Source organism: Bubalus kerabau, chromosome 4 (genome assembly GCF_029407905.1).
Source record: "Bubalus kerabau isolate K-KA32 ecotype Philippines breed swamp buffalo chromosome 4, PCC_UOA_SB_1v2, whole genome shotgun sequence".
Taxonomy (NCBI): domain Eukaryota; kingdom Metazoa; phylum Chordata; class Mammalia; order Artiodactyla; family Bovidae; genus Bubalus; species Bubalus kerabau.
Window position 1 is genome coordinate 52,854,576 of NC_073627.1, and position 27,954 is coordinate 52,882,529.

At 55.4% G+C, this 27,954-nt stretch overlaps 1 protein-coding gene across 2 annotated transcripts; it reads left to right on the forward strand.

Moving 5' to 3' along the window:
- Positions 1–268: 268 nt before the first annotated feature.
- On the forward strand, positions 269–27,180 carry TBX4 (T-box transcription factor 4). 2 transcript variants are annotated; one of them, XM_055577401.1, is made up of 8 exons: positions 269–478; positions 1,243–1,337; positions 9,660–9,779; positions 11,339–11,486; positions 22,517–22,669; positions 23,614–23,702; positions 23,829–24,064; positions 26,241–27,180. In XM_055577401.1, exons 1-8 carry the CDS (start codon positions 269–271, stop codon positions 26,861–26,863), a joined length of 1,674 nt encoding a protein of 557 aa, XP_055433376.1. In that variant the 3' UTR covers positions 26,864–27,180. The 2 variants fall into 2 exon arrangements, with proteins under 2 accessions (XP_055433376.1, XP_055433375.1); XM_055577400.1 differs by having other exon boundaries at positions 26,244–27,177.
- The last annotated feature ends 774 nt before the right edge of the window (positions 27,181–27,954 follow it).

The window sequence follows — 27,954 nt, forward strand, 5'->3', positions numbered from 1 at the left end:
TCCTTCCCCCAGACCTACTCAACGCACAGCCCCATACCCAGGGGCAGGCAGGACCTTGAACCGCGCACAAACCCTCACAGGTCCAGACCCTGAGGGAGGAGGAAAGGGTCCTGCCCCCCGCGTATTTTCCCTCCTCCAGCTCAGGAGGGGGCGGGGTCCACGTGCGCAGGGCCGAACCCCCCCGCCACGGCCAGGTTCCAGAGGGCTGCGGGGTCCCGGGCGAGTGTGGACCGGGGCATGTGACTCGTGTGTGCTGTGCCCACAGGAGATGCTGCAGGATAAAGGCCTGTCGGAGAGCGAGGAGGCCTTCCGGGCCCCGGGAGCCGCGCTCGGCGAGGCCAGCGCCGCCAGCGCCGCCAACGCTGCCAACGCCCCGGAGCCCGCGCTGGCCGCGCCAGGCCTCAGCGGAGCCGCGCTCGCCAGCCCCCCAGGCCCCGGCGCCGACGTCGCCGTCGCCACCGCCGCCGCCGCCGAGCAGGTAAGGGCCCGGACGGCCGTCGCGTGGAGGTCGGGCGTCGATCTGTCTGCAGGGCCTCCAGCGTCTGTCCAACCCGCCCCAGTATGGGCAGGACTGCTGCGCTCCCCCAGGCAGGGCGCCTTCTCTGCCTTTCGTCCTTCCTCCACTTTGCGCCCTCGAGGCTGCTCTGGGACAAGCGACAGGGGGGACCCCGCAGCGCAGCGAGCCCGGGAAAAGGGTCCGGCGCCTCGACCTCGAGAGGACGAGAGGTGAAAGCCTTGGGACCAGGTGGGGAGAGTGGCCCCTGGTCCGGTAGCTGCGGGAATCCGGCTCCAGGGGGACGGATGTCACCGTGACCCTGTGCACGCCCTCTGCCTGTGCGGGTCTGCAGGCCGCGTCTGCGGGTCCTGCGCTGTCGGGGGCAGAGGTGCCCCTCCCGGGTCGGTGTGTCTGCCCGCAAGTCTGGCCGTGTTGGGTAGAGTGTTTATGTTTGTGTAGGAGTGTGTCGTTGACCCAGGCAAGGTCAGTTTGCGTGTCGTCTGTGGGCCCGTCTGTAGGTGCAGCTCCGAAGAAGGGAGATTCACTGATTACATTCACATTTTTAAAAATTCACCAATGGTACAGAACCATTTTGTGAAACGAAATCTGCCAGGACTCCAGGAGCCTGGGCTCCTAGCAGGGCTGGCAGTGTCCTGCTTGGCCCCTTGGGCCTGTGTCCCCCTTTCTGAGGGCTGCGCCTGTAGCCGTGGGCCAGGCCGACATGAGTCCCTCCCTGCCCTCCGTAGACCATCGAGAACATCAAGGTGGGCCTGCATGAGAAGGAGCTCTGGAAGAAGTTCCACGAGGCGGGCACCGAGATGATCATCACCAAGGCCGGCAGGTCAGCGCTGGTTTTCCTTCGGGGTGGGTGACAGACGGGGGCAGTGGGGATCCCCAGGGGCTCTCTTAGCAGCCCCCTAGATCTTCAGCCCAGAGGAGAACAACCCAGCCTCCTCCGCCATTCAGGCCTTAGCTCCTGGTCTGCCGGAGCTTCCGAACTGGCCGCGGGCAGCGGGTAGGGAGCTGCACCGCCGGCGAGCGGCGGGGACCGGAGGCAGGGGCGGGGCAGTATTATGCAAATGAAATGCAAATTCGGGTCGCGCCGCCGGAGGTCCCAGGTCCAGAACTTTGGGGCTTTGGGGGCCTGGGGATGGGGGTGCAGCTTTGTCCTCCTCCTTTTGGGGACCTGCCCAGTTGCTCAGGGTTGCATTGACTGGGGACTCGGAGATGCCCCTCCACAGATGGAGGAAGGGGACTGGACCATGTTTTCCTATTTCCCTAAATTTTGTGGGGTGGGGTGGTGGGGAGCGTGAACCCCAAGGCTCTCATCTCACGGTTGCCGCTCGGCCGTTGCCGGTCCCCTTCAGCCAAGGAGAAGGCACCTTTCGGCCCTGTGTGTGTGTGTGTGTGTGTGTGTGTGTGTTGTTCGGGGAGCAGTCCTCGGGTGGCTGCCAGAGAGGGATGATTTATAAAGTGGAAACATCTTTAAAATGCGCTGGTGTCTGTGGGAGAGACCTGGAAGGAGAGGGAGAGAGGAGGAAGCCGCGGACCCGGGCAGGATGGAGACATTCGCTGGGGTGGCGCGGCCCGGGTGGGGCTGGAACCGCGAGGAGGGCGATTATCTGGTGAAGGGGGCTTGCTGCAGACCGAACCTGGAGCAAGTTCAGGTTCAGGAGTCCCTCCCCTCTACTCTGCCTCCTCCACCATCTCACACTCGATTTTGGTCTCCGGGGTACAGTTTAGGTGTGAAAATGTCCCTTTGTCTGGCCGTGGGCCCCTAGCTGAGTTTTCTGAGGAATAAGATGGTGAAGCATCAGGCGCCAGGAATGGGGAATCCGACTTGGGGCTTCCGGTTCCGCTCACCTCCTTCCATCTGTGCAACCCTCCGGCCAGGTATTTTAGGGTCTCTGCTGTCTCCTCATTTCCATCTGTAAAATAAGAGGTCTTTGTACAGTTGCCTGTAAAGCCCTAGCACAGCTCCTGGCACATGTACGCACACGGTAAATCTAGCGAATACCGTTCATCACAATTAGAGAAATGTCTGGCATTTACTCAGCGTTTTTCTTCTCCTTTTTAGAGAACGCGGAACCGCTTAGGGAACGATGCGTCAAAGGACATAAAAAGCTGATGGTTTGCTGTACACAGGGTGGGGGTGCTGGGTCCTTCCAGTCTGCCCACTGACAGGCCTTGCAAATTTTCTTTTGTTTTGTTGGGGATGGGGGTCTGGGCACTTCCCTGCCCTCTTGCCTAAGTCAGGGAGGTGGTATGGCCATCCAGGGCTTCTATCAGGGGAAGGAACAAGATGTCAGGGCTTGAGTTTGCTGCTCTTGGGAATGGGGAGGGAAGATATATTGGGGGACGTGGTGATGGGGGGGGTGCCTCATGGAGCACTCACTGAGGACAGTGGGGGTGTCACAAGCCCTGCCTTATCGTAGCTGTGTGCACTTGGGGTAGTCCCCAAATTTCCTGTGGCTCAGAGGTATTTGTTCAAACCTGCCGTTCTTTCTGAGATTCAAACCAGGGATATTGTGAGCAGTGCTTGGTAAATTGCTAAATGGATTATAGGTGTGACTGGGAGAGGTGGTTATTTCTTGTTACTGCTGGGATGTAGGGAAGGAAAGAAGAGAAAGATCCAGAACTTCCATTTTTAGGCTGCAGAAATAACCTTGTCTCTTGAAAATAAATGGCCAGCATGCTCGTTGGGCATGCCTGGCCCCTGCCTTTTTAAACAAAAGGCATTTGTGATTCTCCTCAGTGGGGTTTCCTGCACCTGCATGAGGCCTCCTCCCTCCCTCTCCCAACACACACACACACACACACACACACACTCACACCCCACATTTCCAGAGGTGACTGGCTTCAGGCAGATATTTGTGCCTGATCCTAATGGAGGCTTAGAGATGGACCTCAGGGAATGATGATAATAATTTTTAAATGGCCGTGATGATGTTGGCCAATTAAGGATCCATCATAGTCTTTCATTTCTCTGGCAGAAAGTTTTCCTTGCACCAGCCTAGTGCTTAGGAAAGTCACTAGCCTCGTCCCCTGCCAGCACGGTTCTCACAGCACCCCCTGCCTAGCTGCCCACTGGCTTCAGAGACCACTTTCACCGCTGGGACCCCTGTGTCCGCCACCTCCTCCCGCCTCCCGCCCACGCAGCCTTGGAAGGCAGCTTGCTTTGCTCGGGCTCCTGGCTCCTCCGCGTTCTGTCCAGTGCCTCTCCGTTTTCTTCTTTGTGCTCTGTACCATCGGCCTTCCTGGGACACTTCTGTTTCTCGATATCTCTCCTGAACCTTGAATCATACAGTCCTAGACTGCCTGAGCTGGAGAACCAAGAGAACGTAAACCCGACCCCTGAGAAGGGGAGGCATTTGGCGCTTGCCCATAGAAGCAGAGTTAGGCAGTTAGCAGGTTCTACACAAGCCAAGAAGTGATGCCCCACCCCCCGAATGAAACCCCAACTTTGAGAAATCCCCTTGGTTGCTTGTTTATGGGTGCCTGCTCAAAGCGGAGTTCTTGCGCTGCCCTAGAGACCCTGGCTGGTTAGGGGCACAACTGCTCTCTGGTTGAAGGAGGGGGGCTGGAGAAAAGGAGCCCAAAAATTCTCAAGCCAGTGTGAGTCCTTAGTTATGCCTTAAGCCCTCGAAGAGCTGATGGCCAAAGGGAAACAGGGTCTCCTTCATCAGACAGTGACTTTAAGTTCTCCGACAACGCAAGAGGGTGAATACCATGCCAGCCACAGTTCAAGACAGCCGATTTCTGAATGCTCATGAAGCCCTGATGTCAAGTGTCAAATGGGGCCAGAGTGTTCTCTAAGCCTCTCAGAAGGCTGCACCCAGAGAGTTTATGCCCTTAACTGCAGAGAGCAGGGCCCTCTCTGCTACCTCACATCTCTGCCAAGCTTGATCCATGTGAGAAACTGCCTTTTCTCCCAAACACAGATAAAAGTGAGCTCCACAAAATTTAAATAAAAACCTCCCCAATATGAAAATTTCCTAACCGTCTGACTGCTCTACTCCTAGGTCATGGTTTTGCCACCAGATAAATCTCCACTATCAGCCTTCATAGCCTGTTGAGTTCAATGTTGCTTGTGTTAGTGACAGTGAATTTGTGTTTGAAAAATGAACTACTGATGAGAACTCCTGTTGAACCTGTATTGTTTGTTATTCTGAGGCAAGGATTTGGCCCGGCTTAATCCGGGGCTTCAAAGCCAATTGCCCTCGCTCTGTATACAGAGCGTCAGAGCCCAGTGGCGTGGGTGATAAGAGAAGTAAGGGTTGAAGACACTGGGAAAGTGGGTTGGGGAGAGAGTGCTTTGATCTCTTTCTAAAGTATTTTCTGAAAGCAAAAGTCTATCAGAAGGAAGTGTCTTCAAAAAAAAAAAAAAAAAAAAAATCTCAGAGAACCAACTGGTCTTCCAAAACAGCATCCATTCCACACACCCTCTTTCCTGCCCCCATCTTAGGGAAAATATTTCTGAAAAATGCTTTGAGTGAAGTAGAAAACTCTGTGCATGTGTGTGTGAGTGTGTGAATGTGTGTGTGTGTGTTAAGTGGAAATAAATTACATTGCTCTGTCCATTGCTCTCAGAAATCATTTGGATACAAAAGCTTTGGTCTCAGTATTAAATGGCACCCCCTACCTCCACCCCCAAACTCAGCCTTAGTTGCTGGGCCCCAGCCTGTTCCCAACACACCCAGAATTCTTCTTTAAGACCCTCAAACACTAGGGACAGAAAATAGATGGGGTTTTCTGTGGACCCCCTACCCTTTTCCTAAAGCCCTTTCCTTTCAAACTCTGGCCTCTGTGTGTGTGTACACATCTTTATGATATATACACACATATATAATTTTTAATGTCAATTTTATTGAAGTGGAACATTCCTGCAGAAAAGTGAACAAGTCTTAATTGTACAGCCCTATGGACTTCTACAAACTGAACACACCGGTGTTACCACCACCCGGATAAAGAAGCAGAACATTACTGACCCCCCAGCATCCCTCATCTGCCCTCCCAGTCACCACTTCTCCCCACCTCAAAAGCCTTCTCCAGGCTTCTCATGCCTTGGATTTGATTTTGCACCTACATAGCTGCTCCTGGGATTCCTGAGCCCAGGAAGCTGGGACTGCAGTGGACTTGGAGTTTGGGGTCCCCACTGATTGGAGAGAATCTGTCCAATCCCCCAGGTCCTCTCTTCCCTGCTACCCCAGATCCTTGCAGGATTGGTGGGGAGGGAACAGGTCAGCACCTTGAATTTGGCCACCCCATTGGGCCCAGACCCGGGCACCCCACAGCTCTCTGAGCCCAGATGAAACTTGTTGGCCCCTCTCTCAGCATTGTTTGTATTTACTGGTTCGTTGCCAAAATCCAAATGCCCCAGACCCTTGCCCCGCGCCCCGAAAGCCTCCAACACTGAGAAACGTCCAAGGAAGCTTGTTTTTAGCAGTTCATTCTAAAACCATTTCCTAGTATGGTAGATAAGGCTCCAGGCCCGCACCCTTCCACAGCCTGTTTCATGATCAGAGGAGAAACCCCCAGGCTTTCATCTCCTCCCGGCCTGGCAGGACAGGCGGCTTGTTTATCCCCTGGCGGAGCGGTTTCCGCGAGGTCCCCCAGAGTGCCCCAAAGGGGCGGGGACCCAGAGCCGGGAGAGGGGGACCTGCCTCGGAGAGGAGGCCCGCGGTGCACGTGCAAGGGGTGTGAAGGGGCGCAGGGAGTGGGCAGGAGAGAAGGCTCGCGGAGCCCGCCTCTGGGTGGCTGCGGGTGCTGGGCACAGGTGAGACAGGGATTCCCTGCCAGCCAGGTGCCAGGGCTGAGCGCCACACGGGCTGCTCAGAGTCACGTCTCCCCTCCCTGTCCCTCTGAGGGGTTCACTTCCCCCAAAGGGGTTGGTTTTCAGGTATCTTTTTTCCATCCTAAATCACAGAAGCAGTTCAGATGGTTTCATCTGTGGTTTCATCTGTTGCAACAGAGAGGACCTGTACAGTACAGGGGGGGGCCCAGGGCAAGTCGCGGCTCCCAGGCCAGCCTGGCCCCTGTGGCCTGAGTCCTGCCCTTCTGGGGCACACTCCCATGCCAGGCCTCTGGGCTCCAAGCTCAGCCCCTCTGGAACCGAAGGGCAGATGCCATCAGCTGGGGCAGGAGGCTGGCAGGCTGGTGTGCCTCACTTTCTTCCTTCGCCTTTTGTACACAGCAGGCCCTTTATCCTTCTGGAGCCCCTTAGGTGGGGAGATGAGGGGGCCCAGGGTCCCCAGTGCCTGCGTCCTCCATGGTCCAGAAACAGCCACCACACCGGACCCTCAGAGAGATGAAGATACCTGTTTCCACGAAGGCAGGGGTGCTCACTGAGCCTGGGCCTGCTCATCCTGGAGCAGAGGACCTTTGAATCCGCCCTGAGACCACCTACCTCATCCTCCCTTCTGACTTCTGAGGGCTGCTGCCCTCGGAAGAGGGGAAAGGGAGGCAGAGCCTAGGAGACACCTTCCTGCCCTGCCCCAACTCACTCAGAACCTCCTGAAGGCTATTATCAGCTGGGAACCCAGTCCACATCCAGCTTCCAGGAGAGGCCAAATCACAGGACAGCGGCCCCAGGCCTTGAGCAGCTGAGCACAGGCTGCTCGCCTGCCTCCTAAAAAGTACCAGTCATGTTAGTCTGGCCTCCTGAGCTGCTGAGATGAACTGTAGTAGGGAGGGACTTCCCTGGCGGTCCAGGGGTGAAGACTTCACCTTCCGATGCGGAGGGTATGGGTTTGATCCCTAGTTGAGGAGCTGGGATCCCACATGCCTTGGGGCCAAAAAACCACAACATAAAACAGAAACAATATTGTAACAAATTCAATAAAGACATCAAGAAAATCTTTTAAAATATGTGGTAGGGAGTAGAAGGGGAAAAATAGGATCTAGCACCCCGCTGCCCGCCGCCACCAACCTAGATTATAAAGACTATGGCAGTGGCTGCCCGCTTTGTGGTCACCGGCCGGGGGGGGGGGTGTGGGGGGAGGCCGGGTCTGTCCTCTGCTGTTGCCACCTGGAGTGATTGCAGGAGAAACAGGCCAAGTACAGGGCCCTGATGCCAGGAGAGCCCCAAGTCATTCTGTGGCTGTTTCTGTAGCCCTTGCAACATGGTAGCCTGCAGGGGACAGGATTCTTGGCCTTTCCCCAGGGAGTGGGGGGAGCTGAGGCAAGTGCCGCCTCTCTCCCTCCCCTTCAGTCTCAGGCCCAGCCGGGGGCGAGGCTGGGCCAGGAACCAGGGGGGTGCAGGCTCCAGCTGCGCCCCCAGGGTTGGGCAAGGGGCTGGTAAGCAGGAGGCAGGGTTGGGTCCCCAAGTCCTCTGGCTCTGCCCATTCCTGGAGAGGGGGTGGGGTGGACATTCGAAAATGCTTTCAGTTGACATCTGAGACAAATTCTTCCACACAGTTTATAAGTCCCTAGACTTGCAGCGAGAACTTCCCTCCTCCCTTCAGGCACGCACACATGCACGCATGTGCACTCCACCGGGTCCGCAAACTCATGTGCTCGGGCACACACGGGGTCACGCCACTCCCGCACCCCGGGCCCCTGGCAAGGCTCTCAAGGGCCCGTCCTTCAGCCAGGGAGGGTACAGAGGCCAGGGCACCCTCCGCTTCAGGGTCCTGGGCTTGCTGTAGGGTCTGCAGGCTTGGGGGCGGGCCTTGATCCCTTCTGGAAGCCCTGTGTCGAGGTAAGCTGGTTCCACGTTGATGCAATGGAAGACTCTGGTCATCTGTTCGTGAGGCGCTTAGGACAGCTTCTCTTGAGGGTCCCTGTGCTGTCTCTTGGCTTCGTGAAAGCCAGAGGTCCCCTGTTGGCTTTCCCAGAGTGGACCGCCTGGGCACTCTACTGGCTCTGGGGATCTGGGTCCCAGTTGCCTCGGTTTGTCCTGCTGGATTTGAATCCTGCCTCTCTCGGAGACATCTTTGTAAAAGGTCAGCTAGGAAGCGTGCGAGGTTCTGATGAGGACCGTGAGGAAGTTCCCCTCTGGGGAAGTCCAGGGTCAGGGACCTGGTGACTGGGGGAGGGATAGCCCACAGGTATGTATACATGTTGTTGTAGGTGTGGGTGTGCTGAGCGGTCCGACGTAGTGGCCCTCTCCAAAACGTCCCCTGAGCCTCAGGGTCCTGGACAGTTTCAGCATGGACTGCAGGAACTGGAAGACTTTCTTTTTGATGAGCCTGTTTTCATGGAGGTCGGTCATACCACCGGTCTTCAGAGGAAGGAGAGCAGTCAGGGTCAGTGGTAAGAGCCAAAAGTGGACTCGTTCAATCCACCCAGCAACCTATGAGATGGGTGTATTGATAACGTCCCCACTTTGGAGTGGAGAAGGAAATGGCAACCCACTCCAGTATTCTTGCCTGGAGAACTCCATGGATGAAGGAGCCTGGTGGGCTATAAGCCATAGGGTCACAAAGAGTCAGACATGACTGAGCGATGAACGCTTTCACTTTCTTTCACCACTTTAGAGATAGGGAAACCAAGGTGTAAAAACATCCAAGCCAGTTGCCCAAGGCATCGTGGTTTGTCAGTGGTGGGGCCAGCTGTGGACTGCGGCAGGGTGGTTCTAGAAAACCCTGCTCTTCTCCTCAAGGTTCCTGGACTGACCTTCCCTGAGACCCAGCTAGTGTGCACAGGCCCAGACCAGGCATTCACAGGGATAAACACCTCTTCTCCACACACAGCAGGCATCCAGAGACCCCACAGCACTCTCCTGCAAGTTAGTTTGAGGCTGGGGGTTTGTTTCCATAGAGACATGACCCAGAGGTGGCATCTCATGGACCGTAAAGGAAGCTGCCAGGGATTCCCAGGTCTTCTGCTCTGGTCCCCTGGAATGACCCCCTGGAACTTCTGTTGTGTATGGATGACAGACAGGAGGGAGATGAAGGCAGCCTGGTTGGTGTTGAAGTCCTGAGCAGGGTCTCTGTGCTTCAGCTGCTCACAGCCACAGTCTGACAACTGCAGGGGTTCAGAGGAGCGGCTTGTGCAGCCCTTTCCTTGTAGGGGAGGTGGGAGGGGCCAGCCAGAGAGGGAAGCGGTTTACACAAGATCACGAAGCTCCGACTGGAGCCAAGATCTCGCCTGCCTGCTCTGTGCCGTCCCTCCCTCCCGGTGCTCTGTCCCCGCCCCTGCCTCACCCCTCCGCTTCCCCCAGGAGGATGTTCCCCAGCTACAAGGTAAAAGTCACGGGCATGAACCCCAAGACCAAGTACATCCTGCTGATCGACATCGTCCCAGCGGATGACCACCGCTACAAGTTCTGTGACAACAAATGGTAAGAACTCGGGACCCTCACGTCACCCGCCTTCCCACTCATGCACACTCGTCCCCTGCCTGCCGTGTGGTCTGGGGACTCACCAGTTAGTCCCAATGACTGGCCAGATCCGCAGGCTCAGGCACCGGGCTTGCCGAAGCCACAGGGTCGTCTGCACACCTGCTGCAGATGGGGCGGGGGCTGGAGTGAAAACGAGCCACAGTGTTTGGGTGTCTGATGGATCTCAAGGGTCTGCGCTCTCCCCACGGCTGTGGACACCCAAGGGTGGGTGACTGGGCTGTGGGGTGATGCTTGAGCCCCAGCGCTGGGCGGGTTTAGGCTCTGACAGGGCTGTGCTGGAGGTGGGGGTACAGCAGAAGGTAAGAGCCATTTTCCTTGGGGGCCTTGACAGTCCATACTTAGATCCTGGGCTGTGAATCTCTCTCCTGTCTCTCCACCCCCTTGCTCCTGCTTTTTTTTTATTCTTGTGCTGTGTTTTTGTTTTTTTTTTAAGTAATTTTTATTGGAGTGCAGCTGCTTTACGATGTTGTGTTAGTTTCCACTGTGGAGCAAACTGAGCCAGCCAGACATACACATCTATCCCCTCCCTTTGGACTTCCTTCCTGTTCAGGTCGCCAGAGTACAGTAGAGTTCCCGGTGCCACACAGCATATTCTCATTCATTATCGGTTTTACATATAGCACCAGTAGGGTATAGGTATCACCCCCAATCTCCCAGTTCCTCCCACCCCCACCCACCCCAGGACCCTCCCTCTTAAGCTGCATGTCCACCATCCAAGGAGAGCAGGCAGGTTAAAGGCCGAACCCAAGCTGGGACCCAGTAAATGAAGGCGGTTTTTTCTGGGCCATCCTGTTCATGTTCCCCGTCTGCCCCTGGAGCCTAGGACAGTTCCCGAGGAGAAAGAGGGAGGGATGAATGAATCCGCAGCCCAGCATGTGAGCGCGGCTGTGTGGGGTAAGAAGGTCGCAGAACCCGAGCCCAGGAGGCCAAGTTTGGTGGCCGGGTCCTGCCAAGAGCTCGGTTCTGTTCTCTCTCTGGGCTGGTTTAGCACTCAGGGCAGATTCTCCCTGAGCGGACAGCTACCAGTTAACTTCTCACCATTGTTTTGGGGGCAAGCAGTTTGAAAATCGTCTCTGTTGTCTGAGAAGCTACCTCCAAATAATGTTATTTCTAACATGTAAAAAGTGTAAATACAGCCCAGACACGGAAGTGCCTAAATCTCCCCATGACACACTTGTGATTAGCCCCTTCAAATAAACCATCACGTTTCTCTACAATTTCCCTTTCTCTCTCTACTGCAGTGAGATACGGGAGGTTCAGGACAGCTGTCCCTCCCAGCACCGTCTCCTCTGCCTCCCCGCCTTTTACCCCCAAAGCCCTAAATGGACGGTGCGGTCAGCACCAGCAGTGATGTGGTTCTGGAGAATTTGCTTTTGTGGGGTGCGAGACAGGTTCAGGCCTCTGGGGATTTGCTTTTGTGGGGTGGAAGACAGGAAATCTGGGCTCTCCAAGACCGCAGGGCAATCACCAGCCGCGGCTTCTCCACGCTCTGTTGGCAGGATGGTGGCAGGGAAGGCTGAGCCGGCCATGCCTGGACGGCTGTACGTGCACCCGGATTCTCCTGCCACGGGGGCCCACTGGATGCGGCAGCTGGTCTCCTTCCAGAAGCTGAAGCTGACGAACAACCACCTGGACCCCTTCGGGCATGTAAGCAGGGGGCTGCCTGGCCTCAAGTGTGGGTGCTGGGGCAGGGAGGTGGGGCGCTCAGAGGTGCTCATCTGGAGAATCCATTCTCAGGACCCAGTCCCAGGCGGGTTTATGGGCCAGAGCACAGGGTCTGAGTTCCACAGTAAGCATCCTTCCCCTGGCACTTACTGGCTGGGTAACTTGGGGCAAGTTTTTTAGCCTTTTTGCACCTTAGTTTCCTTGTCCAGAACATGGGGATGACCAGGTGAAAATTAAATGAGATTATGCATAAGGCATGTGGCGTCTAAGAGGCTCTAAATGAATGTCAACTATGATGGTTTCCCTTTACCATTGTAATGAATCTGCCTGCAATGTGGGAGACATGGGTTCAATCCCTGGGTCGGGAAGATCCCCTGTAGAAGGGGATGGCCACCCACTCCAGTATTCTTGCCTGGAGAATCCCACAGACAGAGGAGCCTGGTGGGCTATAGCCTATGGGGTCGCAAAGAGTCGGACACATGACTGAGTAACACTTGATGACAAGGACGACATGGATGGACCCACATCTCACAAATCTCAGCTTCCAGTTTCCCCAAATCTGGCCTTGCTGGGGCCTAAGACAAGGAGATTGTCTTGAGAAAGAGTCACCGATGAGTTCAGAAGCCTCATCCCTGGCATCTGCCTGGCCCCGCAGCCGCCTGCCCTGGAAAGGCAGGCCTCGCACTGGCTCCTGTGTCAGCCCCTTCCTGGCCTTGCCCAGGGCTGGCTCTCATAAGAGCAACTCTGAAACCCCAGGGATGCTGCTGCTGACGCCCCGTCCAGGCTGCTGAAGCTCATTCTTTCCCCAGTCTGGCCCTGGCAGGCCCACAAAAAGCTCTTTATGTGGAAATGTTTAGCTCATACGTGTGGCAAACAGAAGCCTGGGGACCCAGTATCATCTGCCAGGGAGCAAGCCTCGCCCCTCTAGGTTACGCATGGTTACCCTGGAGACACAGGGTGGGGTGTTGATGGAGTGGGTGCCGTCGGCTCCTGGATGCGGTTGCCCCGGCTGCACACTCATAACATCTGTGCGGGGCATGGTGCGGGAAGCAGGGGTGGGGGGCATGCAGGCACGTGCCTCTTTTACGCCTCAGTTCTGTTTCTGGGGAGCTGTATGCAAATCAGCACTCTGTGAATCATAGCTCCTTATGGAGAATGCCAGAGATGCGTCCTTTCTGGTTGATGGGTGTGTAATTGGCAAGCAGCAGCTGCTGCTGCTGCTAAGTCACTTCAGTCGCGTCCGACTCTGTGCGACCCCATAGATGGCAGCCCACCAGGCTTCCCCGTCCCTGGGATTCTCCAGGCAAGAACACTGGAGTGGGTTGCCATTTCCTTCTCCAATGCATGAAAGTGAAAAGTGAAAGTGAAGTCGCTCAGTCGTGCCTGACTCTTCGCGACCCCATGGACTGCAGCCCACCAGGCTCCTCCATCCATGGGATTTTCCAGGCAAGAGTACTGGAGTGGGGTGCCGTTGCCTTCTCCATGTCAAGCGGCTCTTGGTTCTAATTTTCTCAGAGTCTGTTCAGTTCTCTTCCGAGTCATCAGCAATCGATAAACCAACAATTAGGAGAATGCTTAGTTAATATGATCAACTCCTAACTTGTCTGTTTTGCAAGCAGCATGGGGTTTTCCCACACAGGGCAGGCAGATGCTGTTGGGTGTGTGGGCCCCGGGGACATGCGCCCCTGCAGCCTTCCACAGGGGCGTCAACAGGCTGCCCTCCAAGGGGAAGGGTCAGCCAAGCCCCCACCTCTCAGATCACAGGGTCTTTTATGACCAAGGGCCAGAGAGACTGACGTTCTGGCCAAGACTCTGCTCGTGATCAGCTCCTCTCTGGCCTCCTCTGCTTGGCCAGGCTCTGGGATCAACCTCGAAAGATTAGCGAGAGCCTCCATGGTGGGAGGTAGGGAGCCACGTCTCTGCCCACAACTGCATGCACTCACACACTCACACACACAACCCAGGGACCGCCCACTGGGGTGGACAGAGCTGGGCGGGAGGTGGATCCTTGGGTGAGTGACCAGAAATACCCAGGGATCAAAGCTCTGGTGAGAGTTTTAGATACACAGGTCGCTCTCATGGTTCCCAGCTGCAGGAATGTCTCTGAGGACCCTTTCACCTCCCTAGACCCCTGCAGAGAGGGCCAGGGAAGGGAGTCAGGTGGTTAAAAAGTGGGGCTTTTTTGGAAGCAGGAGGGTGTGAGCCGGCTTTCGTTGCCCAGCAGTAGGTTTCTCACCCTGGCTTGCTGCTTCAGTGGCTCCTCTGGGGTCCCGAAAGGGTTTGCAGTGGTCTTGAGCAGCCAGTGGGGCTGGCTTGGTGGGCTTGTGATGTTGGGGGTGGCTATACTCGCCACACCAGCCTGGGGCCCTCCTCTCCTCGGCTGGGGGGCTATTCCCTGTACTAACTCAGCTTCCTCCCCGGAGGGTTGGGGTGTAGAGTATCTTCCTTCTCCCCACCCCCACGTTTTCCCAACACGTGCAGTCTGTTGGTTACTGCACCCTCTGTGAGGCTGGAGGGGCTCATGAAGACAAGGCGCTTGTCTCAGGAGCTGGGAGTAACAGAGATGGACCCCTGCCTTCTGATGCCTAGGCCTGTGCTCCTTTGGCTTGTCCCCCCATCTTTCGGTAGCCAGGGCTCCAGCTGTCAGATCTTCAGCAATCTAGAGCATCACTGGAGAGGGCGCAGCCTCTGGCCCTGCAGGGAAGGGCTGTGGAGGATGAGCTAACTTCTTAGACATATCAAGGCAAAGTGGCCCATTTGAGCCTTGGCTTTCTGCCCCTTGGTCTGTGCCAACTGGAGCAGTGAGCTCTCCAAGTCACCCTTCTTGGCTTCTCAGTGCAGGAACCTGGGAAAAAGCCATCTTGTACTGTGAACCTGCCCTTGACAAGTCCTCCCACACAGCTCACCTCCACACTTTGCCATTTTTCCTAAAAGCTTCCAAACCTCAAGGAGCTTTCTCCAGCCAGGTGGACGGTGGACTCCCCATTCAGGATCTCAGAGACATCAGCAGCTGTCTCCCACGTGCCACCCAACCACCCAGGAGAAGGGTCCAGGGTCCAGGAGCCCCTCAGGACACGTGTTCAGAAAAGATAGGATTGGCTTCTGATTAGAAAACTCCTGTGGGTTTTTGCTGTGAGTCCAGGAAAGCCCTCTGTTCTTGAGGGGTAGAGTCAGGGTGTGACCTTTAGGTTCTGGGCATAAGCAGGCAGCAGGGGCGAAAAGGGTTGGGGGCCTGGGACCAGGCTGCTCCAGGTCAGCTTCACAGCTGTGGCTCTGCTGGCTAAGAAGACACCTGCCTACCTCGCCTCCTGCTCACTGCCCCCTGTCCCCAGCAGGGTCCTGTGCCAGGTGACCACGGGATGGGAAGAGAAGTTGCTCCGAGCACTTGAGGAGAGCCTTGCTAGGCTGGGGCCTGCATCCTGCAGTGGGAGGTGGAGATGGCTGACACCTGGATCTTGCTTTTCTCCTAATCTGGAGTCAGGGAGGGGATGGTTGCATGGGGTATGTGTGTGTGTGTGTGTGTGTTTAGGGAGATGGCCATCTTCACCATCTCCTGTGTCTTGCTTTTCTCCTAATCTGGAGGCAGGGAGGGGATGGCTGCATGGGTGTGTGTGTGTGTGTGTGTGTGTGTTTAGGGAGATGGCCATCTTCACCACCTCCTGTGTGGCTGTGTGTGTTTGTAAGGAGATAGCCATCTTCACCACCTCCTGTGTCTTGCTTTTCGCCTAATCTGGAGGCAGGGAGGGGATGGCTGCGTGGGGTTTGTGTGTGTGTGTGTATAGGGAGATGGCCATCTTCACCACCTCCTGTGTGTGTGTGTGCGTGTGTGTGCGTGTGTGTGTGTGTGTGTGTGTGTAGGGAGATGGCCATCTTCACCACCTCCTGTGTCTTGCTTTTCTCCTAATCTGGAGGCAGGGAGGGGATGGCTGCGTGGTGGGTGTGTGTGGGTATTTGTGGGTGGGTGGGTGTGTGTGTGTGTGTGTAGGGAGACAGCCATCTTCTCCACCTCCTCTGTCTCTGGACTCCCACGTTGCCGAGGAGAAAGGTTAGCTTGTGATTGCTCACATAGTCAGTCTGAGCCTTGCAGAGGCTGAGTTAGCCCCAGACTGCAGACGTGGGCTCCCCGGGCCACAGAATGGCACAAGCACCGTCCCCTCAGTCTGCTTCCTCTGCCAGCCGCAGGCCTCTTAGCCTAGTCAGTTACTCCTGAGCCTTGGGATCCAAGCTCAAATGCCACAGCTTCAGGGAGACAGTTTGGGGTCCCCATTATATGCTCTCAGCGCACCACACACTTTTCCATTTGAGTACTTGCCACAGTTATAATTTTATACTTGTTTGTCAACTCTGTTTTTAAATAGGAAATACATTCATATGATTGAAAAATCAATCAGTGAACAAATGAAAAAGGTCTGCAGTGAGACATCTCCCTCCACTGGTTCCCCATCCACCTAGTTTCTTCCAGCTCTGGCCACAAGGAACCAGTGTTACTAATTTCTTTTCTGTGTTTCTTTTTGCACATGCAGGCAGAATACAGCGTCTCAGATCCCTTCTTTTTGACACAGAAGGTACCATGTTGTAAACACTTTGCACCTTGCTATGTAAACCCAGTGTCTCAGAGATCATTTCGTTCATGTAGATCATTTCATCATTCATTCATGCGTCATTCCTTTCACATAGCTGCATAGAATTTCATCCAACGATTGTTCCATTAATCATGTAGCCAGTCCTTATTGAAGGAATTAGATGTTCCCCTGTCTTTGCTGTTTTGATTAAGCTTGTACGTATGTCACTGTATACCTCTGCCAAGTATTCTTTGTGATAAAGTGCCTGTTTGAGGGATATATGGATTTGCAATTTGCCACCCTGTCCTGCATTGGCGTCGTAGCGATGTGTCTTCCCACCATCGCTGTGGCCTCACGAACATGGTGGGAGAGAAAAGTTTTGGATCTTTTCCAGTCTCATGGCTGAAATACAGATATCAGTTTTAGCTTCAGTTTCTATTTCCTTTATTATGAGTAAGCATAAGCATCTTTATATATATATATATCTCCTCTTCTGTGAACGTCTGTCCTTATCCTTTCTCATTCTTAGGTTACTTTTTAAAAAATCACCTATCCATTCTAGAAGCTTTTATAAGCGAGAAAGATTTAGCTCCCATCTGTGATGTCGAGTTGCTTATATGTTTTCCGAGTTTGTCACTTGTCTTTTGAAGGTCCTGCCTGGGGTGGTAATCCTACACAGACGTTTTTGATCGACTGTGTCAGTCTTTTCTCTATGGGTTCTGGATTTTGAGTAATTGAAAAGCCCCGATCCATTCCTTACTTATAAGGGATTTTTCTTGTGTTTTCTTATAGTATTTTATGGATTTATTATTACGTTTAAACCATTGGCCCCTTTTCAGTTTATTCTGGCATCCGATACCAAGTGTGAATCCAACTTTATTTTTTTTTTCTAGAGAGCTATCCAGTGGTCCCAACACCAATAACTGACTGGCCCTCTCCCCTCTCTGGTTTAGGACACTCTCTGGTTCTGTACAGTAAATCCCCTCCTGAATCTGTGTCTGTTCCTATGCCAGCGCTTTAACCGTTGAGACATCATAATAGGTTTTAGTGTCTGGCAGACTCGGTCCTCCCCCATTGCTCTTCTTTTTCAGAGTTTTCTTGGCTGGTCTTGTCTTTTTTTTTTTTTTATGAGCTTTAGAATAAGCTTATAGTGTTGAGAAAAAAACTTACTGGTATTTTTGTTAGAATCACTTTAAATTATAAATTTCCTGGGGGGGGGGGGAGGTGCATTGATCATGAAGCCTTTCTCTTCACTGAAGTCTGCCTTTTGTCTTTCAAAAGTGTATTCAAGCGTTTTCTTGGAGAGGCCCTTCCCATTTCCTGTCGTCGTGCTTGTTACTGTCATCAATGCAGTCTTTCGTCTGCCACTTTTTCTCACCACTGATTTTTGCTTGATTTTGGATTACCGTGTGACTTTCCCACTAGACGGTAAACCAGGAGTTTTTTTTTTTTTTTTTTTGCCACCATCGTGTCCTGCTGCCGGGCAGTGTGAGTGGCAGTGAGCAGGAGCGAGTGTTACTTCTCTCAGTAACTCAGTAACCTGCCGAAGCGGGGTTTACTTAGAGAAGGCACTTCCTCTGCTGGGAGCTGATGTCCCCGCAAAGCATATGCCAGGAGGGGACCCAGAACTACTGATCTCTTTCTTTTCCTCCCACGTTTGCTGAGCCCTGACGATGTGCCAAGCCTTGCTGGGTGCTTTGGGACACAGACTCCCCACCCAGCTCTGCCCACCCTCCCCGGCCAGGTACAGGTGCAGGTGTGAGCTGAGGCTGGGAGATCAGTGCTGATGCTGGTTCTGCTCCCATCAGTGTCTGAGGCTGGGCAGACACCTGCACCCTCTTGAGCCTCAGCTCCTTGTCTGTTACAGTGGGCCGAATACTAACACCTGTTAATACTTTGGGGCTTCCCTGGTGGCTCAGTGGCAAAGAATCCACCTGCTAATTTGGGAGGTGCAAGTTTGATCCCTGGGTCGGGAAGATCCCCTGGAGAAGGAAATGGCAACCCACTCCAGTTGGTGGGCCTTAGTCCACGGGGTTGCAAAGAGTCGAACATGACTTAACAAATGAACAACAGCAACAACAATTAATACTTTACAGGGATGTTGTAAAGCTTAACTGTGTGCTGTGTGGACAGTCCTCAGCACAGGGCCTGGCACAGAGGCTGTGCTCTGTCCACACTGGCTGGCAGAGAAGGCGCCACACCTGCCCTGGGCGTGAGGACTTGGGCCCGCCCGGTCCAGGCCTCTTGAGTCGGCTGACGGGCCGTCCAATTCAGTCCTGGGTTGGGTCTTCTTTGAGCCAATCTTTGGGCCTCTCTGGTCTCAGTTTTGGTTTTCTTCTTCTTTTTAAAACTTTTCTGAGCTGCAGATCCTGTCTCTGTCCCAAACCTCTTTGTGGGGCAGGAGAGGGTAAGAAGGATGATGGAGAAGGTCATCTCAGAAAGTACAAATGTGAGGCAGGAATCAATCTGGTTTTAATATTTGACGGGCAGACGTTAGCCCCACTTGTTGTGTGGCCAGCATTCAGATACCCTGCGCATTCGAGGGGCGACGGGGCCTGGTGGATCCTTGTCTCCCGCCGTGTGTAGTAAAGCTTATCATTAATGACCGAGCTTGTGGTTGAGAGCAGTTCATGCTCTCTCCAGGGCCGTCTGGAGTCTTCTCTGGATCTAGTCTCCCACCAGCTGTGTGTCCTTGGGCACGTCACGTTCCCACTACTCACCTCCTGTTCCTCATCTGTACGATGAGGAGGTGGCACTAGAGTGATCGCTGGGGCCTGCCCTTCCATGCCCTAATGTTCTGTGATTCCAGCGCAGATGAATCTGGGCCTCGTTAAGCCAAGCACGCCATGGTGATCTCTCAAGGAGATGGCTGTTTGGCGCTATCGCAATCGTTAAAATAGAACAGGCTTCTGAATTGTAGCCAGAACATAATGAATCCCATTGCTGTAGAACAGTGATGATGATGGGACCAGCCGTGTAGTGGGGTTTGTTGACGTGGCTGGCCCATTTGGCCCCATGTCCTCTGCAAGAAATATAAATGTGAGACTCTGGCAAAATAGTTTAGTGTGGCGCCCGAGGAACTTCCGAGGAAAGCCAGGTGTGAGTCACCAAGCTGGTTTCCCGTTCTCCCAGGCGGTCAGGGCCGATGCTTCAGCTTGAGTCTGCATTTGTTCAGTGGCTGGAACTTTCTTCCACACACCTGGCCAGGTTCCAGACTGGCAGAATCAGGAAGGGTGTTTGGGACCACATAGTCGAAGGCCTCACTGTACAGATGGGGACCGCGATGACTGGAGGGCGAGTGCTTGCTCAGGACTGGCAGCTGATGGGCAGAGACCCACAGGCACTTCTGGGCCCCTCTTGGCTTCCCTGTGGCTGGGGTTGGGCTCCCCTAGGGGCCCCACCTTCCTTTGCGAGTCTGGCAGTGGCTCTCTCCCCCAGATTTCTCTGCCCGCCTGTCTGGTTCACTCTCCTAGAAGGTGTGTTTGGCAGTGTCTCCACCCTTGTCATTAAGGACCATGTCTGATGGATGGGCTAAGGAGTTTGACCTTTATCCCAAGGGCAAGAGGGAACCATCAAAGGGGGCAATAGGAATAGAAGGGAAGTGGCATGTGAAGTGAAGTCAAGTGTTAGTCTCTCAGTCGTGTCCAGCTCTGCAACCCCATGCTCCTCTGTCATGGGATTCTCCAGTGGGTGGCCATTCCCTTCTCCAGGGGATCTTCCCAACCCAGGGATCGAATCCAGGTCTCCTGCATTGCCAGCAGGTTCTTTATTGTCTGAACCATCAGGGAATCCCAGAAGCCAACTAGTGAGCCTTAAATGTGGCAGGAGTGGTGGTTGGTGGTGGTGGTGGGAAAATGGGAGGCAGATGGAGAAATACAAAGGGCCTTGCCTTCAACCAAGGTGCAGTCTTCCTGGATGAACCAGAAGGTTCTGAGCAAGGGAGTGAACTGATCTTTGTTTTACAGGTGGAGTCACAGGGCTTGGTCACTGACCAGACCCGGAGGTGGGGGACAGTGAGGGGCCAGGGGGCCTGGCGATGCCCAAGGCTCTGATGCTTAGGTGGCAGAGGCGCAGGGTGGCTGTGGTCTGTCCCAGGTGGTCCTTACGGATGGCACAGCCTCACTGCTTGGGGGCTGCAGCACCTGCTCTGGGTTCTGTCTGCCTCCTGTCTGTGTTCTCCCCTTGGGCCCCCCATCACCCCCACCCCCCACCCAGGCGGGTTGGAGTGACTGAGGCTAGCCCTGCATGCCAGGGGCTGGAGCGTGTAAGTGATCACAGAAGGACTGTCTGTGCACATGTTCAGTCACTACTTTTGCCTGAAACATGCCTTAGAGTTTTTCCTATGGGCAAAGAAAGATGAGGGAGGAGGGGACAGAGAATTTGTGGTTACGGCCCAGGACTTCCTCTTCCCATAACCTGGTCTTGCACTCACTTGTTCCTGCTTTGGAGTAAAGGAGGAGCCTGGAGGTACAAAAGGAATAAAAGATATGGCCCTTTCTCTTGAAGAGTTATAATTTAACCGAAGGGACAAGAAGGAACGGGAAGCCGCTGGAAGCAGCACCATAGCTCAGTAGGCCGTACTGTGGAAAGGAAGCTTCAGAATTGGGAGTTTAGAGCAGGCCTCAGGTAATCTGGGACGACTTCCTGGAAGAGTTGGGCCTAGAAGGTGAGGGAGAATGGGGGCAAAAAGATCAAGACACCAGAGAGAACTACAGGTGCGGAGGTGCGGAGGCAGGAATCCGGCCTCTAGGTCACCTCCCAGGCACTCAGCTGCTGGGTCTCCTGAGACCTTGGCACCACGCGGGGTGACAGAAGAACCTCTGGGGACTGCGCCATGTGTCCCCAGCCCCAGCCACTCTCCCCAGAGCCCCTCCCTGGGCTCCCGGAATGGACAGTCCGGGGAGGCCTCCCTGGCTTCAGCCTCATTCTGAGTGTTTCGCCTGGCAGGCCCCGCATTGGGCAGTGGATTCCCCAGCTGCAGATGGGATCTGGGGCTCGGGGGGCTCTGTGTTTGTCTCAGGAGGCTCTGGAGGTTTGTCACTGAGAGTGGAGCAGGGGAGGGGCCAGTGCAGAAGGTGGAAGAGTTCTTGCTGGAGCCGCCCAGCCAGACCCAGAGGCCAGGGCAGGGCAGAGCCCGCAGCCTGAGTGCCGGACCACCCACTCCCTCAGCTGAGCTTCTCCCTGGGCCGCCTTCCTTCCCAGGGGGTGAGGAGGCCGAGCCCCGCCAGAGGAAGACAGGCTCTGAACCCTCGCTTGGCAACTCAGTCACTCGGGGGTTAAATCTCCCACTAAGCTTCAGCTGCAGGCCGGTCCCTGGGAACCTGGGGGTGGGGAGAGCCAGCCCAAGAGAGGGGCACTTCCCGGTGGAGAGAAAGGAGCTCCGCCAGGGACCAGCCTCGTCCAGCCAGGAGGGGAGCTGAAGGGTTAACAAAAACCCGTGCGGTGCTGATAAAATGCCCCAAATGCCTGTCCTACCTCCAGTGGGGAGGGTGTCTGGCAAATGTCAACGATAAAAAATACATTTTAATGGCACATGATGCTGCCGCTACCGTGGGGCACGGCCGAAGGAAGAGGCTTTGGGGCCGAAACTACCGTGTGCTGGTCCCAGGGCTCCAGGCTGAGTGTCCCGGGCGCTGGGCCTCTCCCCAGGCACCCGCAAGGGCCAGGGGTGGGGGTGGGGGTGCCCGGGCCTCCGGTCTTCCTCGGCCGTGGTACTGTGAACTTCAGCCCACGATGGCGCTCCCCCGCCCAGGCTGTGGGCTGCCTGGGGCTGGTCTGAAGGCCGGGTGCATCAGGGTGTTCCCAGCCTGTGCTCTGCAAGCCCTCTGCGGATGAAGGGACAGGCGCCCCGCCCAGACCAGACAGATCAGAGTTCATCTTCCTTGGCGTCCCCCTCCCCCGTCCTGCAGACTCTGGGCTGAGAAGCAGCTTTCACTGCTGACAGTCGTGAGAGGAGGGGCTGAGCGCCCACCATAGGGCAGGTCCCACATATGTGGGGAGGGGTGAGCCGGAAGAGGCAGCACACAGGGCTGAAGGCTGGGGCTCAAGAGAAGCCCAGGCGTTGCCTGGGGTCACACAGTCAGTGGCACCTGGACTTTTGCCTGCATCTCAGTTCCGCCTACTAACACTGTGTCGAGTCACTGGCGGCCTTTAAACGGTTCCGTCCCCCATTACTACAGTAAAGGGGCTGTCATCTGGGAGGCCCTGGGACCAGGCATTAGTGCTGAAGCAGACAGGCCAACGGGTGCCCCTGAGGTTGAGTTTGGGGCCCAGGGGCCTGGTTCTTCACCCTGCAAGGGAGGTATTTGGACTCTTCTGGGCTCAGTCCCCTGTGGTCAAACCCTGGAGCCTTGGGCGTTCAGGAGAAGGAAATCCAGCCCCGGGCGGCTGGACAAGGCTGAAGACAAGAGGGTGGGGACCTGGAGCTGACAAAATACCCTTCTCTTCCAGATCATCCTCAACTCCATGCACAAGTACCAGCCGCGGCTGCACATCGTGAAGGCCGACGAGAACAACGCTTTTGGCTCCAAAAACACGGCCTTCTGCACCCACGTGTTCCCAGAGACTTCCTTCATCTCTGTGACCTCCTACCAGAATCACAAGGTGCAGCCCACAACCGCCCCCAGCGCAGACACATTTCTGGGCCACCAGGGAGGCAGGCAGTGAAGCCCCAGTGCAAGATGGGCAGGGCAGTCACTTCAGGAACCCGCTCAGTCCTGCAGAGCCATGAGAAATGAAAGACGTGCAGGGGAAGGAGACGAGGCTCCTGATCCCCAGCACAAGGTAGCTGTCTGTGGTCCATGCCGGGGACGGACAGAGGTGGCAACTGGGAATACTGGGAGCGTGGAGCTTGCCTTGTGGCTTCACTGTGGGGCCCTTTTGTTCTGCAGTCTTCTCCCTGGTGGGATTCTGGGCCTGCAGGGAGTAGGGGAGGAGGGTGGGAGAGGAGCCCTTGGGCACTGCCAGCAGCGGGGGAGCAGGTGATTGAGCCATTCAGAAGCCCTTCCCCCCGGCACGCTCCTGGCACATCCTGGCCCACCTCCCGCCCCGGCCCGACCACCCCAGACTGTCTTCTGATCCCTGAATGGGCTATCCCATTTCCTCCTTGCCTGTGCCCAAGCTGCCCTTCCCTGAAGGCTTCTACACCTGTGTTGGGACTGGTTGGGTGTGGGGGAAAGATTTTAGGCAGAAGAGGGACAAGATTGTCCCTCTTGTGTCAGATTGTGTCAGATTGGCGTTTAGGACAGGCAGGCAGAGCCTGATGTGGCAGTTGTGCAGGACGGGGAGATGTGGGTGGGAAGCTGTTACAGGCCCCAGGAGAGAGTGACGAGGGGCTGAATTCAGGAGCGCAGGACATAGAATGGGGGTCTGCCGCTAGGAGAACAGGTAAGAGGTGCGGCGAGAACTTCAAGGCCGGGGAGGCTCCTGCAAGATGCCACTTCCCCAGATGCTGCCCGGGGTTCTGAATGTGCCTGTGCTTGGGGTGGGGGGGCAGGGCCGGCCCAGGCCTCTCTCCCATGACTCCTCTGTGCCTCCTTTCCTGACAGATCACACAGCTGAAAATTGAGAACAACCCTTTCGCCAAGGGCTTCCGGGGCAGTGACGACAGTGACCTGCGTGTGGCCCGGCTGCAGAGGTGGGGGCCGCCCCGGCCAGGGGGCTGGGGCGGGTGGACGGAGTTCAGGCACATGAATGCGGGGACCCTCAAGAGGATCTCCCCTCCCTTCCCATCTCTGGCTGACTGTCTTTCCTTTGCCTCCAGCAAAGAATACCCCGTGATCTCCAAAAGCATCGTGAGGCAGAGGCTCGTCTCGACCCAGCTGTCATCCAAGCCTGACGTCAGCCCCCTGCACGGGGCTCACCAGGCGCTCCAGCACTACCAGTACGAGAACGGGGCTCACATGCAGTTTGCCGCGGCCGAGCCCCAGGACCTTCCCCTCAACACCTTCCCAGCCCAGAGGGACTCCAGCCTCTTCTACCACTGCCTGAAAAGACGAGGTAGCTCACTCCTGGTCTGGATGCCCCGGAGGGTCGGGATGGGGGTGACGCCCTCCCCACAAACACTCCCCACTGCACATGTGAGCATGCGGCCATGCATGGGTGTGGGTGCGCGTACACACTCACACACACACACACACACGCACTGGTTGTTGTGGCCTGGGACAGCGAGCCTAAAGCGTTGGGGACCATGGTCAGGCTCAGTACTTCTTACTTTGCATACAGACAGCTTGTGGCCGGGGTGTCCCCTAGACAAGGATTTTAGGCAGAAGAGGGACAGAGATTGGCATTGAGGACAGGCACGTGGAACCTGCCGCGGCAGCCGTGTGGGACGGGGTGACGGGGAGGGGGTGACGAGGACATAGGCTGTTACAGGCGTCGGGGAGAGAGCAATGGGGGCAGAACTGAGCGCACAGTGGGCGGGGAGCAGAAGCCAGGATCAGAGGGTCTGCCGCAAGCAGTCCCCAGTCCCAGCTGTCCCTTGGCAGCCGCTGCTTTGGGCACCTCCTTGGGGTGGGCAGAGGACAGAGTGAGCCAGGCGCTGCCTCTGGGCATGGGGGAGGCGGAAGCATCCCAGTCCAGAATTTGTCATTTGTAGAAGCGACCTCCACCCTGACCCTGGGAGTCCTGGCTGAGCTTGGAGTCCTGGCCAAGCTCAGTTTCCTCACCCGATCCCGTCAGATCTCCAGAGGCTTCTTGAGAGTGGATGGGGGCTGTTGGGGGATGTAGACTGGGGGCCAGGAAGATAGGCCACGGACCTGTCCGTGCTGGCTTCTTTGTGAGGGAGAGGAGTTCGAGCCAAGAACCAGAACATCTGTGCCCTGGTACAAGGATTCAAGTTTGTCCTCTATAAAATACCAATGATTAGTATTACCGTGTCAGAAGTCCTCACAGGGCCACTGGAATTCTCTTGGGAATGGGTTTGGGGACTTTGCTTGCTGCACAGAATGTTCTCTCAGCCCAGCTCCTAGGAACCACCCTGGAAGACTCCTGAGTAGCCACTGCACCAGTCCTATTAGAACTAGTGACCTCAAACAGGGGCTGGCAAACTGTGGCCTTTGGACCGAATCTGGCCTGCAGTCCATTTTTGTTCGATCTGTGAGTGATACGAAATGGTTTTTACATTTCTAAATAGTTGGAAAAAAAATCAAAAGAAGACTCTTTTGTGATATATGAACATTCTATGAAATTCAAATTTTGGTATCTATAAATACAGTCTTGTTGGAACGCAGCCATACACATTTATTTACCTATTGTCTATGGAGGATTTCCCGTTGAGAATCCCTAGGGAAGATAGAAGGACGAAGGCCAAGACAAGTAACTGGACAAGCGTTCTTAAATTTGTAGAGTGGGCTGCTGCCCAAGTGCTCAGGCCTAGGTTATCCCTGGGTCCCAGGGGTGGATGAGCTCGTCCAGAATCAAGCCTTCGTGCTTGAGGATGTTGAAAGATACACATCCATGGCCTGGGGCACTTAATGTCATCTTTCCCCCCAACAGAGCATATTAGCTTCGCCTTAGAAGTGCAAGTCACCTTTTACTTATTAACAGCTCCATTTCTTAATTGTGTAAACCCTGTTATGTTGGAATCTGCATAATGACAATCTGATGGGACTTCTTTGAACATACATAGGGTTTACCTCCTCTTCTGAAAGCAACAGGAACTTGCCTGTGAGTAGCTTTGGCTTGCTGAGGCCTTCCTGGGAGCGGAGGATGGAGGCAGAAGCACTGTGGCTTTAATTTTCTGGCTAATTCAGACAGATTGTAGACTCTGGGCCTGGTGTGGCCTGGCAGTCGCTTGCACTTTCCTTGGCCAGGGTGGGCCTGGCCTAAGAATGCCAGTGCACATTAAAGCCTCTTACCGTCCCCAAGAGTCAGGGCGGCAAGGGATCAAAGGCATACGCCGCCTGGCTAAACACATCACTCAGTGTCCAGTGATGCGGTGTCCCCCGGTGGCCTTTGAGCGCAGTCCATGATCTGACCACTTCTGGGCTACTGCCACCTTATAAAAGCTGTCACTGATTAAAATGGTCTGGGAGTGCCATCGCAACGTGGGGCACCCCCCTCCCACCAATGACAAGGATAGGCTGTCCTGGCATCCAGCTGGGGGGCGGGGAGGGGGTGTTCTGGGCCCTGGGCTGGTGGACCTGGCTCTTCCTGAGATTTCTTTGTCTTCCAGCAGACAGTGCCCGCCACCTGGACTTACCCTGCAAGCGATCTTATCTGGAAGCACCCTCGGCGGTGGGGGAGGACCATTATTTCCGTTCTCCCCCGCCCTACGACCAGCAGATGCTGAGCCCCTCCTACTGCAGCGAGGTGACCCCACGAGAGGCCTGCATGTACTCAGGGTCGGGGCCCGAGATTGCGGGGGTGTCCGGGGTGGACGACTTGCCCCCGCCCCCGCTGAGCTGTAACATGTGGACGTCCGTGTCCCCTTACACGAGCTACAGCGTTCAGACCATGGAGACTGTGCCTTACCAGTCCTTCCCCACGCACTTCACCGCCACCACGATGATGCCCCGGCTGCCCACCATCTCCGCCCAGGGCTCCCAGCCGCCGGGCAACGCCCACTTCAGCGTCTACAATCAACTCTCCCAGTCTCAGGTCCGAGAGCGGGGCCCCAGCGCCTCCTTCCCCAGAGATCGCGCCCTCCCGGGTGCCGTGTGCGAGCGGAAGCCGCCCTCGCCGCACCTGAACGCGGCCAACGAGTTCCTCTACTCGCAGAGCTTCTCCTTGTCCCGGGAAGCCTCCTTACAATACCATTCAGGCATGGGGACCGTGGAGAACTGGACTGATGGATGACTCCCAGGTCCCCTCCGCAGCCCCTGGACCGTGTTAACCCAGTCTTAACCTCTGAGGGTTGGCCTGCCCCCTAACCAAGAAACCCAGCAAGGTATTTCAAAGGGTGGGGTGCAGTGTGCGACCCGCGCGCCTGTATTTGGAGAGCACCTATCTTCTGACATACAGCTGAGGCCCCGACAAAGCAAAAAAAAAAAAAACACACACACTTATCTAAGAAGAGATTTTTGGCTGCAGGATTTGGATCCAGTCTTTTCTGACATCTCTTGACATGCCCTTGGGTGGGATGGGAGTGGAGTGTTCATGTGAGTCACTTAGAGGTTCTTATAATATAATTTTTGATTAACTCAGGGGCCAGGTGGTGAAGTCTCTCTGGCAGGGCAAGTCGGGAGTACGGGGGTTGGGGGAGGAGGATTCTCCTGACTGGGGAGGTGGGGCTCTCTGCCCATCTTGCAGAGTCCTGGCTCTTGAGAAAGGTGCTGAGCATCTTGTTCAGGGAGGAGGAGGCCCACTCCTTCGGCTTCCGGAGAGTCTGCGAGACTACCTGAGAGGTGGGCTCAGCTAAACCTCCAAGCCCGCTCAGAGAGGAGGGCTGACTGCTCGGTTAGTGGCCTGGAAATTGATCCCTGGAGCTCTGAGGACTGAGGGACCACTTTTAGAGAGAGAATCATGGGCTAAGCACCAGTTGACAGATATTAAAACCCTGTTTTTTTTTCCGAGAAGTGTGAAAATGCAACCAATAACATCTCTGGCATCATTCAGGTTTTCTTATAAAGGACAGAGCCCTTCTGCCTTGGTCCCCAGCATACAGCCCTCACTCTGATGCGCCAGACTGTCTTCTCAGGCTCCGTCAGCGTCCTACAATCGGCCGTTAGGAAGCGCACTTGACCTGGCCGTGTCCCCAGGAGACCGCGCTGCTCAGCACCTCCAGAGCCTGTTCTGCTCCCAGAAAACCCTCGCCTCTGGCACCTGGAGCCCAACAGAAATAAAAACGAGAATTGAGAAAGCATCCCTTTCTTCCAGTAAATTCAGCCAGTGAGCTCAGAGCAAGGATAACGCTTTTCCAGGAAGGTGGATCCCATGGTCCCGAGCCC